Source organism: Macadamia integrifolia, unplaced genomic scaffold (assembly GCF_013358625.1).
Source record: "Macadamia integrifolia cultivar HAES 741 unplaced genomic scaffold, SCU_Mint_v3 scaffold_18A, whole genome shotgun sequence".
Taxonomy (NCBI): domain Eukaryota; kingdom Viridiplantae; phylum Streptophyta; class Magnoliopsida; order Proteales; family Proteaceae; genus Macadamia; species Macadamia integrifolia.
Genome location: NW_024870636.1, coordinates 144,489 through 159,830, shown reverse-complemented (window position 1 = coordinate 159,830; position 15,342 = coordinate 144,489). Strand labels below are relative to the sequence as shown.

The window sequence follows — 15,342 nt, the reverse complement described above, 5'->3', positions numbered from 1 at the left end:
TCTAATGCTGTTGAAGATGTGGATCATTTATTTTTTGATTGCCCTTTCGCTTCCTTTGTCTGGAAAGGGGTCTATACTAAATGTTGGCCGAGAAGCTATAGGAACCTCCCTTTCCATAGGGAATGGATTTGGGTTGATATGTCATTGTTGTCTCTACTGTTTTTGATATTATGGGGAAGCTTGCCTTCAATGCTGCCATCAATCAGATTTGGATGAAAAGAAACCTAAGGAAATGGACCTTCAAATCCGGGCCCATTTGTTAGCTTTGGGATTCCATCTGTTTTGACATCAAAGGAAAGCTCTTTGTAGTCTCTTCCTTCCCCTCCCTTTTTAGGGTGGTCCTTTGTATTCTTTTGTTTTTCTCTTCCCCTTTTTTTTAGGGGGGGTTGTATTTTTTTTCTCTTGGTGATGAATTATTTATTCACAAAAAAAAAAAAAAAAAAAGATACCCCATATATACTCCTAGGAGTTAGAATTTATGGGTTGCAAGGAAACAAGAAAGCAAGAGGAGAGATGAGAGTAGAAGGTTAGTGGAGAAGGAGGAGAGAAGAATAAAAGAGAGTTGTAGAATGTTGTGTTGGGAGAATATATTACATGGAAATACATACACCTCTCTAGGGAGGTAAAAAGGGAAAAATAAGAATTACAATGCAACCTAACTAGTTCCCAAACTACCCTTAGAACATAATCTGTGACACTCCCCCTCAAGCTGGAGAATAAATGTCATGCATTTCCAACTTGAAGAACAGAATACTGAACTGATGATGGAGGGGCCCCTTTGTGAAGATATTAGCCAGCTGATCTCCAGTCCTCACAAAAGATGTACATATGTAATCATAGTGAATCTTCTCTTGCATGAAGTGTCTATCCACCTCTATGCGCTTTGTTTTGTTCTGTCATGTTGCACAGGGTTGTGGGCTATACTTATCGCAACCTTGTTGTCACAATAAAGTCTCATGGGTGCCTCAATATCAAATCCCAACTCTTGGACCAACCTTCTCAACTAGAGTTCACACACTTCATGAGTCATAGCTCTGAACTCTGCCTCTGCACTAGATCGAGCCACCACATGTTGTTTTTTACTCCATGTGATTAGGTTACCAGCCACAGATGTGCAATAGTACTTTGTTCTAAACGTTGGTGCCACAACATCACAGAATCCACAAAATTGTTGTCAGTACGTCCACACACATAGGACTGTTCTGTAGCCAAAAAATATGATTGAGGTTCAACTAAGTAGAGTCCTTTCTCCTCATGCCCACTGCCAATAATCCTCTTCGTCAGCAAACCCTGAAAGAGAATGAGAATGAAAAAATGTGATACAACAGTTTAAGGGTTTTGTTAGGTGACACAGATAAAAGATTAATGGCAAGGTTAGGTGATGCAGATTAATAACCAAAGTAAGCTTGTTTTATTAGGAATAAGCCTAGGGCTGTGTTTCATACAAGTTGGGCCTTTGATCCCATGTGTTTTGAGTATAATAGACCACTTTTATGGGTCTAAAAGGGGGGTTCTAGGATTGAGTACGGGATTACTAGTTACTTTCCTATTTTCATTGGTTTCCTTTTTAGTTGGGTTTTGATAGGGTTATTCAGTTTCTAATTTCAGTACCTAGTTAGTTTCTAATTTTCAGTCATAAGTTAGTTTCTAATTCCAATTGTTTTATTTCGTAGTTTATTATTCCAAATTTAGTAACTAGAGGTTAGTAATCTTTATTAGAAATAAAGGAGAGGGCTCCCATTAAGCCCCACGATTTTATGAATGAGAAAGCTATGTTGCTGTTGCTCTTCTGAGTTTGCTTTGTGTGTGATTAAAGTGGTGGTCTTGTGTTTGATCAAGGCTAAAGGAATTGGTATTTGATTCAATTGACTCTTTGCGGTGTGAATCCCAAGAGGTTCCTTTCAAGTGTTCTTCTTCTTCTTCCTCCCTCAAGTATCAAAGGTACTACAGATCAGTCCAAGCACTACTGGTAACAGATCTGATCTTCTTTTAGTTTCTGGTTTTGAACTCCCAAATTTCTCCTAGTCGATCCATCACTGATCAGGCCATCCAGCTACCTGATGGCTTCCCTGTTTGGGTTGAGTATTACCCCTGCTGAGAGGATGGTTCGATCCTAATTTGGGGTCAATATTGTTATCAAATTTCTCTCTATTCTGGCCGATTTTAATTAGCTCAGTTTCTGCCCAGAACTTTGAATCGGTTTGATCTGAATGTTGTTTGCTGTTTGCTAGCCTTGCTCCTCATTGACTTAGTCTCTTTAAGTTGGTGATTTAAACCTTTAAACTTCCTGATTATCATTCAGTTACAGACTTCTAATTTATGATCTGATACGACCCTATACCTATATCTGATTGGTCATTTCTTCTGGTTTATATTCTGATATCATAAATTCCATTTTCTGGATTCGAAACTCTGATTTACATATCTGTTTGATTCCTTAGTTCTGATCTGTTATATTGCTGCCTTACCTTGGTTATTATTGGTTGTTCTTTTGATTAAAAGATCCTGAAGTTGAGACTTGGTTAGACTCCCTACCCTAGTCTACATTATTAGGGACATGAAGAATAGAGTCAAGTGAAATGGAGTAAGTAACCAGAATGCTACCCTTACCAGAAATGGAAAGGAGCCATCAGTCACCTTGACCTTATCGCTACCGGAACAAATGGAGTAGGAATCATAATAATGGGATGTCCCAGTCATGTGATTAATGGCACGAGAATCAGTAACCCAAGATGGAGCTGTGGAAGGAGCAGATGTGGAAACCTGCAAGGCTGAAGCTGAGGAATTTGGCACTATAATTGAAGAGGGCGAGCCACCCAGCTATGACATGACCTTTCATAATGCTGCAATATCCTCCCTAGTAAAGGAGATGTGCTCTACCTGTATGCTAGGAGTAGACCTTGTAGTGTCAGTCTCAGTCAGTACACTATTTTCTCTAGCTCCTCCTCTACGACTACCACGTGCACCACTAGATCTACCACGCGTACTAGGGGGACGACCATGAAGTACCCAACACTTCTCTTTAGTGTGCCCAGATTTTCCATAATGATCACATTGGAATCGATCCCTATCATCTCCACAAGGTGGCCCTTAGCTTTTGCCACCACCACGCCAATCTCTCTGAGAGCTAGTAGTAAGAGCTGACCGCTCAAGAGGGGTGCAGGTTCCATGGCCACCCGTCGTGTCTTCTCACTATGTAAATAGCTACATACCTCATCAAGGGATGGAAGAGAAGACCTGCCCAAGATTTGTATCCGGATTGGCTCATACTTTGAATTCAAGCCACCAAGCAAAATAAGAACATGCTCCTTTTCAAGTGTTCGGTAAACCTTAGTTTCACTTTTGGATTGGAAAATTGGAAGTCCCTATAGTGATCATACTCTTCCCAGAGACCGATAAACCTTCTTCCAATCTTGAGAATATTAGCCAAGTGATAACAATGGAGTTCTCATTCTCCCATTTGGGATACAATGGGTCATTTGGGTTAGGAGCTTGAATGGTACCTGTAACATACTCACGTTTCCCCTACTCTGCAAGGAAAGCTACATAGAGTGAGTCCAATCTGAATAGTTGGTGTTGTCCAACTTCACAATAGAGATCTGAGTATTCGGGTCATCAAAAGCTATAGTTGTAGGATGAGCACTATTTGATGCACTGGCTGAAACTTCTCCAAATCCACTGTCTTCAGACATATTGTAGATGATGAACCACACACAAGATGGAGAGTGCACACTTTACGCAAAATTTCCTTCCCAAATACTCAGAGATAAACCCAACAGAAGCAATCCATAACAGTAATTTTTCAACTCTAAATCACTTCTAGTATGTGTTATAAAGTGGAATCATCAATCATTTACAACCAACTTGACCAAATGAGAGGTGCCGAAAAAAGAGCTCAAAGAGACACTAAAAAAGGATGCTTTTGAATTACTGTAACCAGATCAGGGAGTTTTCAAACTTCACACTTATACCACCTTTCAAGGACCCTTAGGCGACCTGTAAGGTACCAGCCGGTCCAGCCCCTTGTCCTAAAAGCTCCAGGTTGGAGAAAACAAAAGCTGCAACAGCAAGCCAACAACCAGTCTGGCGGCAGAACTGTTCATGTAAAAAAAGTTGCAGGACAAAAGGGTTAGAAATCACCAGCTGGGATCAACAAAATCTGAAATTAGGCCCTTGGGCGACTCAAACAAAGCTGGTTCCATCTCCAGCTGAGCTCAGATGAGAGAGAAATAAAGACTTGCTCCCAGAGCTGGCGGTAATGATGTCCTATTTTTGGTTCAGAGAGATCTGAGCTCAGCACTCACAAACATATCATATCCTGTTTCTTTGAGGCTTGATTCCAGCCTTCACATGATGGTTTCTCGAAGTCTTCACATCGTGGTCGCTTCTCTAGAACCCTCTTACATTCTAGGGTTCCGAAGAAAGAGAGCAGATCAAGATGGGTTCAAAATCAAAATCGACTCTCAAAATTTCCCTGCTTTGATACCAAGTTAGAATTTATGGGTTGCAAGGAAACAAGAAAGCAAGAGGAGAGATAAGAGTAGAAGGTTAGAGGAGAAGGAGAGAAGAAGAAGAGAAAGAGTGGTAGAATGTTGTGTCGAGAGAATAGCCCCTCTAACAGATATGTTGCTTCACTAATATACATAGAATTACATACACCTCCCTAGGGAGGTAAAAAGGGAAAAATAAGAATTACAATATAATCTCTAACACTAGGCTCTTCACACTTCTATTGGGACTTCATCTGGGCCTAATGTCTTGCCTACTTTCATCTTTCTTAAGGCTTTTTTAACTTCTGTTGCTCCAATCTTTCATACATATCTATGACATAAGGTGTCTTGTTGAGTAACACATTTATCTGGGTCATTCCTACTTGAACTATCTCCATTAAGTAGGTCACAAATATACTCACCCAGTCATCCCATCTCTTCATGATGTCCTTATACCGTACCAACATTTGTCCTTGTCGCTTTTGATACATCTCACTTGATCGAAATCTCTGGTCCTCCTTTCTCTCATTTTAGCTATCTTATAGATAGATTTTACCCGTTCTTTTGTGTTTAGGTTCCTATAGAATCCTCATATGTCTTCACCCTGGCTAATCCCACAATCTTCTTAGCTTTGTTTTTGGCATCATTGAACATCTATTTATCTTCTGTCTCCTTATTCCTTTGCCATGTCTTAAACCAAGCTTAGATACCTAGACCTCATCATCCAACCACCAAGTCTCACTAGGGGCCTGACGACTACCCTTAGCTTCTATGATTTTGCATACTGAGGTACAAGTCATCATTTTGTTCCACATCGCATTGGTTTCCCACATATCCCCATTTCCCTTGTTTAACACATTAGCAGTAAAAGTACCTAGGGATCTCCTTTTAATCTCCACCACCTTATCTTAGGGTATATAGATTCCCTCGTCCTATGCTTCTGCATCTTGAGGTACATATCTAAGATCACTATTCTATGTTGGTTGGTCAGACTCTTCCCGGGAATAACTTTACAAAATTTACATAGTTGTCTCTCAGCCCCTCTAGTTAGGAAGAAATCTATTTGGCTGGTATGATGCCCACTTTTATAGGTAATTAAATGCTCCTCTTTTTTCGAAGAAAATGTTTGCAATGGATAAGTTATTCGCTACCGCAAAGTCTAAAATTATGGTCCCCTCCTCGTTTGTCTCCCCAACTCCGTAGCGCTTGCATAGACAACTTTATAACCTTTACAATCACTCCCAACGTGACCGTTCAGGTCACCTCTAATAATAATCGATTCATCTTGACCAAAACCCTATAGTAAATCATCCATATAATGGTTTAAAGTATCTCCAATATGATACCCTCCGATATGTATCTTAAATTTAGCCTACCGATACGGCGACCGTACTAATACTTTATGCTTGATCTTTATCATATCTTAGCGTATTTTCGATAGGTATCTTAAATTTAGCCGACTGATACAGCAACCAATGCCGATACTTTAATCATTAATCCATATGACCCCAAAAGTGGCGCTTACTATCATTCAAACCCACTTGGGGTGCATAAGCGCAAACTATATTGACAACCTTTTCTCCAACACCATTTTGATAGATATAATCCTATCTCCCAGTCTTTTGACATCCACCACATTATTCTTTAGATCTTTGTCCAATATGATGTCCACTCACTTCTGTTAATTGGTTCTCCTAAATACCACAATTTAAAGTCTTCCAAAGCCTTAGCTTTGTTACCCTTCCATCTTGTCTCTTGGATGCATGCAATATTAAACTTTCTTCTCCTCATAACATCTACCAACTCCAGGCTCTTCTTACCTGTTAAGGTTCCAATGTTCAAGGATGCTAATCTAATCCTACGCTTCTAGATTGGGTTCATTCCTCTCACTTGCCCTTGTCTACTTATCACTGCATCCGGGCATCGACATGGCGTGTCAGTTTAATTGTGCTCACGCTAACTCTTGCTAGCGGCTCATTTTATATGTAAGGGTAACAAAGCTAAGGCGTTGGACGCCCTAACATTAAATGGAAATACAAGAGAGATTTTATATGTAACCATACTTCGGGGCCTAACAAAGCTGTTTTGGAGTCCTGGACCACATGGGCCTGTACCTTTTTCAAGATTGCCATCCAATCGGTTTCTATTTTGAAAATGCAACTAGAAGTAGGAATATATTAGGGTAGTTTCTGTTGATGCGGATTCTCACTCAGTGAAGACCTGCAAACAACATATAAGAAAACTAGCCCAGAGGGGAACTCCGGGAAAGGGGATCTGATGCCGAAGTTAGTATTTCAATAGAGGAAGAAAGAAAGTGAAGTAGAGCTCAGAGTGTTCTAAGTGTCTTACCCTAAATTTCGCTAACTTGCCTTATATAGTGGTTGGTGCCCTCGCTTATTGGGCGTCTGGTCACTTTTCTTGACTGATGTGGATTTGTGAGCTATTGGTGGACTGGTCCTTGTCCAAGCTGAGGTGGCAAATCTCATAACAGTTAACCTAACCATGGTTATTTCCAGATCTTGAATTCTTGATAATCATCAACCTGACCATAGTGGGGTTTGTTAACCTTGGTTGAGTTTAGAAATGGTTACGGGTGTCGCTATCCTATGATCTATCATGGAATCTGAGTGACACATGGATGATGGGGGTGAACCCTATAATAGGACACGCGGTCGGTGGCGATGAGCATTCCCTAGGAGGGTAGACAGGGTCAGCAGAGTTCTAACTGATGAAGGCTACTGACCCCTGGTCGGTGCGATATAGGATACCTGGACGGGTTCAATTGAGTCTCAGCTAGGTGACCTTGTTAGACATAGTGTGTAGGGCGGGGCTACTCAAGCTTAGATGGTGCCGACCATGTGTGATCAGGAATAATGGTATTGACCAAGATTGATCAGTAGGTCTTACTGTGATACGTGTCTGTCTCTTTATTGTTTGGTCCCATAATGGTATATCAGTTTCTATTTTTATTGGATTGCTACTTTTCGGGAGATCCCTTCTCCACGGTGCAAGGGAGGTCTGATTGAAGCTAATAATACAGAGATGGGCTGTAATGATTTGGAGTATTGAAAAAAGCTTGGCTTTGTGAGTTTATGTGAGATACAGTTATGGTGAGAGACCTATGGTTAGTTGGAGACTGACTAAGGCCATAGGTGAGAGGCCTTGGTCATTTTCCCCTTCTTCCTTCCTTTTTCTCTTATATCCCTTCTGCTTCGTCCCTTTTATTTTGTTTTCCTTCATCTCCTTCTATCATGGCTGCTACTGTTCTCTCTTTATTTTCAATTTTCTATACTGTTAATACTAACACGTAATACTGGAAACATGTCTAAGTGATGCTGGTTATGTTGAGAATCTACTATTTTTAAGAGCATTGACTTTCCTGTGGTGGAACATACCTGCGGTAGCTTTATACAGGTTTTTTGTTTCTTGGTGTTGGGTTATCTATATTCCCCTATTGGACCATCAGATCAGTACCCTATTTTGTGAGGTGATTCCCATCTTAAGAGGAGAAATAAAAATGATATGGTGACCTCCTGACCTGTGGATTGTGATCAGTCCCTATCTTCTTGCTACAGCCTTTAGTTAATAAATCTGTGAACGGCTGGACTGTGATATTGGGTTGATGGATTAGAGGTATTTTTGTATATGATGGAATTATTAAGAACTGCTTACATTCAAAGTTACATTTTGTTTTGATGGTTTGATGATGATATTGAGCACTGTTTCTAAATCTGGTTGCTTTTTCTAATTTGGTGTTTTGTCTGTAACTAGAGATCCAACCATTGGGTCATTGTACTGTTTTGGGGCATTGAAGTACTGGTTGCCTATATTTGATATGGTTTTGGGGTTAATCGTACTCCTAGTTTGGGGGATTAATAGTGATGTTAGCTTGCTGATTTTGAGCCTGCAAATTCTGCCTGTGGGTTGGAATCTGAAACCTACTTAGGGATACTTTGATTCCACGGTTCCACCAGTGGCCCTTACTTTAACAGCTCGAGATTATAGAATAAGCGGTTGTAACAATTTCAGTATCTATTTTATACTCGAAGGAATTTCTATTTATTTAGTTTCTTGATCGATTGATTTCTTAATGCTCCATGGCTTTTATTTTCTGGTAATCTAATTTTTGTTTCCTCAGCTTAGGTTATCCTTAATAGTTGAGTTTCTTTTCCATTGGCAGGGGAAAATGTCAAGAACCTGGATTCTATATAACAGGCCAGAGGAGCCAAATGTTACTCATGCAGGCCTTCTGCTTGCGCTAGGTTTACATGGACATTTGCGTGTTTTATCAGTCACTGATATATACCAGTACTATTCCAAGGTATCTAGCTATGTTGATGATTAATTTATTTTTTCGTTCAATTTTGTTCAGTTATATTTTCTGCTCTTTTTTTTTTTATATATATTTTAATTGCAGGAATTTATTTATTTTTCAGTGTATTCATCTATAGCCATTGGTTGATGTTTAATTGTGTTTCATGGAAAAATGTGGTTGTACTGAAGTTATGGGCCCTTTGTCATTTCATTCATATTATGAAGTATCTGACAATCCAAGTTCGGAGGGATGCAAAATTGTGGAGAATATGGGGGTATAGCGGTGCCAATGAGGTGTCTGACCATTTGCTTGGGAGAAGTTACAATCTCAGAAGCCACAACCGAATGCTCTTTGTATGGAGTAGGAAGAATCTGTTGACTGTCTTCTTTATTTACTCTGGGGTGGCTCTTGTGATCTGGTCTTACTTTTGGCTTATTTTTGGTCTTGATTGGTCTAGTCCAAGCTCAAGGGGCACAAATACTTTGTTTTCTTTCTGTCCTCATTTATTTTAGTTGCAAGGGGCAAATTCTTTGCAAAATAGCCGTTTGGTATTTAGCATAAGGCAATAACTGTGTCCATCATATGTAGATGTTCACATGTTGTTATCAATCATTAGTGGTTATTTATTTATTCCTAATATTGGTGTTGGGGGAGGCCAACTCTGGGACTAGACGTTTGTCCGTTCTTCTTTGCTCAGTTCAATGGCCAAACCCTAAATCCCTCCATTTATCTATTCAATGTGACAACATGCATATATCTTGAATTGCGACCTGCCTTTAAAAGGTCTTGATGTTGGGTTTGAGTTTGATAAGTGTTAACTGGAGGAGGAATATGCCTCCCTTTTTTTTTTTTGGTATGTGTGTTTCTGTTCATGTACCGTTGGTCTGTTGCTTCTATCATATGTCTTTTCTGTTCTTCTTGACATTTAAGTTTGTCCTTGTAGGAACATGAAAGCACAACTGTAGGACTGATGCTAGGTTTGGCAGCATCTTATAGGGGCACTATGCAACCAGCAATATCAAAGGTAAATAGGGGGCAGTATTTTGTTCTTCATTTAGTAAAATATTCTGATTATTTCTCTTCTTGATTACTGGAGAATTTGGCTATGATCAGCCCATATTATCATGAGTATTGAAAATGGGTTTCTATGTCACCTAAGGGTTTAGGTTATAGGAATCCAACGAATTTCCAGAACCACAGGTAAGGAATTATATACAGAATGTAGAAAGTTATATAACTTGTCAATGAAAGATCTGATATGGGCCGAATTCTGTTGAGTGGTCTACAGGGGTGTGGAGGACAGCAATGTTTCAAAGAAATCCAATTGTCAGATTCAAAGATGTGAGAATCCTTCTTGAATTAGGAATGTGAAATCCAAAATAGATCAAAATTATAAACTTCCAAAATTAGTGACTACCAAATTCGTAACTACAGAACTAGAAAATAGAGATTAGAAATTTCCAGAAATGGAAACCAGATTTAGATACTACCAGCATTAGAAAGTACAGTTGACAGTTTTAGAAACTAGTGGAAAATAGAAACTGAAAGTGCTCAGCAGACAGATTCAGAAATCAAAGTGGCAAAGCAATTTCAGAAAATTGAAGTTTCCAGGTTCAAAATAGCAACTGGGTTTCTGATATCGATAGACAGTACTTTGGTTCAAAAAGTGGAAACATAACTAAAACTAGTGCCAGAATATTTTAACTGAAGGAGACAAACAGAAACTGAAGAACAGACAGAAAACTAACTAGCACAATAGTATAATATGCAAAGCAAAACAGAATTAAGGGAGAGTGATTTTGCAGTCCCTGAGCGTGCTTCACCCCCGCCTGAGCCCTGCTTCTCCCTCGCCTGAGTCTAACTTCCCCTGCCATGGGCAGCACCCTGGCGGGCTGCTGCCTCCTTCTGAGGCCCTCCCCTTCCCCCCTCCAACCCCATCATCTCCCACTCCTTATCTGCCCTTCCCATGAACCCCTTTCATCCCTTGGGCGGCTTCTGCTGAAGATCCCTATTTGTGGTGTGAGGATGGCTTGAGTATCGTGGACTCAATCTTGGGGAAACGCTTGTACTCTGATGGAAGAACATGAAAAAAAAAAAAAAGAAAAAAAAAAAAAAAAGGATCGTTTTTCCTTCATGAGGATTTGCATTGAGCTTTCAGTGGCAGACCCTCCTCCCTGCTCTGTCACGGTCTCTGACGATGAGGGTTACTCCTTTGTGCAACAGGTCATCTTAGAATGGCTACCACCCCACAGTTGGAGTTGTGAAGTCTTCTGCCATCCTTTAGAGAAATGTCCCCACAGGTCTAGATTTCCTGTTAACTTCTCTCGATTTGCGACCACCCCCGGCCACCCTCTTGGCCCTCAACCGTAACAAAGCCTTTGTCTGATCCTGCAACTTCAATCCTCCCTCCCTCTCTACTGGTAGCCTCGTTTGTTCCTACTGTTGCATCTGGAAACTGGTGCAGGACCTGTTGGAGAAGGAGAGAAATCTGATATGAGTCTCAGAGTTGCAGTGGGAAAGGGGGATACTCACTATTACACGCTCACTCGGAGCAAAACCCAATTCTTGTCTATTCCATTATGCCTTTCAATGTTGGGTACAAGAAAATATGTAAAGGAAAATAAAAAAGGCCCTTAATTGAACTCTAGGACTTAAATTAACTTTTAAACCAACTCAAACTAAATAGAGTTCAAAATAAAATAACTAACCTATTACATAACCAAGTAAATAAAAGACTGAAATTCACTAATCTACTTCCATCCCTTGTTGGACCTGTTCCATCTGGGTTTGGTTTCAAAGTTGGTCATATTTGTTGAGCCAACCAAGTGCTACTGAATCAGCAACCGTTCTTTTGGTAGTGCAAAATCTATTACCTCCCTCTACCCCCCGTCACCTACCTCCACTGTTTCTTAGGACTCTGTTGATGCATACATTGACATTACCCTTCTTCCGTAATATCTTGAGATATTTGGTGAAACGTTATTGAACATGGTATGTGACCGGCATACACTTTTTGACCAACATAATCCAGCGCAATTGTGATTTGTTTTATGCAGAGCTCGGCGTCGAGAAGGAAGGTAGCAAACATGTTATCATAGTATGGAGGTCAAGTGTTTGACTACTGGGAAGTGCATTGGAAGAGTTTTCTCGACAATTTTCCTCCCTCGGTGCCGCATGAAGGAAAATACCTTGTGAGCTCCACTTGTTAGACAATGGGATCTTGGTATGCACATGCAGGGAAGTGTTGATGCATTTATTTATGCTGCCCTTCCGTAACAGTTCGAGCTTTTAAGTGAAACAGTAGTGGACAAACTGCTTACCTGCCCGCGGTTGTTTAGCTTGAGCTCGTCCAAGCATGGGCGTGATCCCCCTTTAGGTTCCCTTGTGACCATGATCCTCCTCTCCTACTAATGGTCCAACCCTCGCATTCAACCGTTTGGTCATAACTTGTAACAAATTCCAATCTTTGCACTCTGATGGTGACATGCCAGTGGTTCTTACCAAAGTCATTGTCGAATCTGTTGTGCCCATGCCCTAATCGAATCCGTTGATCTCCTCCTTCCCTGAAGCAGATACGCATCAGCCTTATCCCTTCAGCCAACTACTACTTCTCTTCCCTCTGCTTCGTCTTGCCCCCTATTCTGCTGATGAACCTCCAGAACCTTCGGGCGTGCACTCTGCTTCTACCTTCCCTCCTCTTATGCCCTCCCTTTTTTCATTTCCCTGGGGTGGTGACCAATGGGCCTGTTGCTTATGCAATTAACTTACCGCTTCGTCACCTAATCGATTCTCCCTCTCATGTTGGGCCCTATTGTCGGCCCATCCCCTCTCATCGCCACATCACTCCCTCTCATTATCACTCTCCCTCGCTTGAGCCAATCCTTCGGTCCAGCCCATATCGTCCTCTAACCCTTCCTCGTTGCTATGTGTCCCTTTCGGGGCCCGGTCCATTAGCTGCCCACTTGATCTCTTTTAGGCCCATCCAGCTCTGACCTCCTCCTTTTGCTATCGGTTCTTCAGACCCGACCGACTCTGCCATCTACCTATCTTCCTCACCCGACCATTCTGCCACTCTTATGTTTCGCCCCCCCACAGAGCACCCACCGATCCCTTCATCCTCCATGAGCCTTTCCCTTTGGCTGCCACATATCCCATCCACCCCTTTTGCCGGTAACCCTCTCTCTCCATTGCAGGAATATTGACGCTTTTGAGCCAGCACTCCCACTATTCCCTGCTAGGCTTCCCCTTGTCCAGACTCTTCCTTTTGGCTCAGTAGAAGTGGTGACTCCTGTTGTCTTGGTGAATGTGGTTTGGCTTACCGCTTACCTAATTCCCATATTCCCGTGCTACATTTGAGTCCCTAGGTATTTTTGACCATAGCCCCATCACTATCTTCATCCATCCTTACTTCTCCTTTGGTCCTAAACCTTTCAAATATTTTGACATGTGGTCCACCCACTTTGATTTCCTCTCAATACTCATAGAAGCCTAGGCCATGCTTGTCCACTCCCATATCTACCCCCTTATCTCCTTTTCCCATGAGCTCTGAAATGCCAAGAGTGCCCTCAAAGTGTGGAACTCTTCTACTTTTGGTAATATCACCTCCTTAGTTTCAGGTTGTAGAGCCAAACTTTCTGATATCCTAATGAGACTCCTATCTCATGTTCATATTGCATCCCTAGCTAACGAAGGAATGCTATCTCCTCGGATCTCTTCTCTTTAGTTTGTCATGAAAAGAGTTTCCTCCATCAGAACAGAAGTTGCACATTAAATGGTCGGAGTTAGGGACTCCAACTCAGCTTATTTCTGCAGGTCCTTGAAGTCCAGAACCAACATCAACTTCATTGCCTCTTGATTGTCTATTGTCTAGGACCGGTAATGCAGGAGTAGATTACAAGTAACTAACTCCGCAGTTTATAACCCCAAACAATACAAATAGGAGCAAAAAACAAAGAATTAATACCATCAAATAAACCCCCAAGGATACAATACCCACATAGGAGCAAAACCAGCACAAAACCATACCCGATAGGAGAGAGAAAGACCTTCTATAGAGCTGGAGAGACAAAGGTGAGGTCAGGTCTGTGGGAGTCCGATTGAGCTGCACTTTTTGGTGTAGATAGTCCCTAAGGAGGGTACAAAAACCCTTAAATATGAAGGGCTTCTAACGGTTGGTTATGGAGTTATGCGCTTTCTTGATTTTCAAACCTAGGAGAGAGAATGTGAAGAATTCTGCAGGAACAACAACTTGTCTTCTTCAGATAACCTTCGAGAGAGGATCGATTGATCTTCTTAGAGTATAGAACCAGTCCTCCAAAGGATCTGCAGATCAGATCCCAAACTTAGGCCGCAAGGAGGGTCGATTGGCTTCAAGAACAAGAACTCTTTGGCTGGCTGATTCTGATTTTGTATGCTTTAACAGGTCTGAACTTATAATAACAATAAACAGAAGATAAAAATAGAAAAAGAAGAATCAATGGAGGGTTGAGAAAGGTGAAAGAGAATAAAGGAATGGGTATCTCACCCCTTAGGTTTTGGGTATCACACCCTTCAAAGGTTTAGGCATCTCACCTCTCAATAATAGTTTTTTTAGCTAAAGAGTAATCACTCAATAATTCATTCATTCAAATATGTAATTATAAGTACATAGACTCCTCTATTTATAGAAGGCAGAATAGCAATCAAACTACTACCAAGAGCTAATTTCTCAATAGGACTAGACACTCCTACTACAACTAGGAGCTAGTTTCCCAATAGGACTAGACACTCCTACTACAACTAGGAATTCAAAATAGGACTAGGGCTTGACTTTATGACTCCAACATGGAGTAGGACTAACTAACTAATAGTCCATATAGGACTTTACAACTGACCAATGGCCTAATGGGCCTTTATTGAATTAAATAGCAATTAACTAAACTAATAAATTAAATCCCGTTTTTCTACCTTCTACTCATATTTTAGGCCCATTTCGAAGAAAACCCATGGGATCAAAGGCCCAACACATATATAACATAACCCAAGGCTTATTTGCAATAAAATAAGCACATTTGAGTTATCTACATCACCGATATTTGTTTTTGAATCTGATTTTTTATGTATTTATTTATTTTTTTTAATTTTTTTATGTCACTTCCTTCCTATAATTCATTATGTTTGTTATGCTAGTTCTCTTCACTTTATGCTACATAAAAACAATTTTTTTTTCTTTTCAGTCACTGTATTTTCATGTTCCAGCTCGTCATCCATCGTCCTTTCCGGATTTGGAGTTTCCAACACTTCTTCAGGTAAATAAATTCAATATTTTTATTTTTATTTCTATGAACATACTTATGTCTCTAATTCCTTTTTGTTGTGCTAATTGGGTTAATACTTTACCCTTTTTGTGAATAAAGCACTAAATTTTTGAGTACGCCAGATCTCTAACTAGTATAATAGGAGAAGAAAGAAATATTGTGTTAAAGTATGGTCAAACTATTTGTTTTCCTGCTATTACTTCCTCAATTCACATGGCTTTTTTTTTTTTTAGGAGGGGGG

General features: G+C 40.6%; 1 protein-coding gene across 2 annotated transcripts in view; it reads left to right on the top strand.

The window, feature by feature from the left end:
• Nucleotides 1-15,342, top strand: part of LOC122071140 (anaphase-promoting complex subunit 1) — a 114,775-nt gene that overhangs the window by 49,835 nt on the left and 49,598 nt on the right. For both annotated transcript variants that reach the window (XM_042635436.1, XM_042635435.1), the window contains exons 17-19: nt 8,671-8,811; nt 9,749-9,829; nt 15,021-15,092. In XM_042635436.1, the coding sequence (XP_042491370.1) occupies nt 8,671-8,811; nt 9,749-9,829; nt 15,021-15,092 (294 nt within the window). The remainder of the gene's footprint in view (nt 1-8,670; nt 8,812-9,748; nt 9,830-15,020; nt 15,093-15,342) is intronic.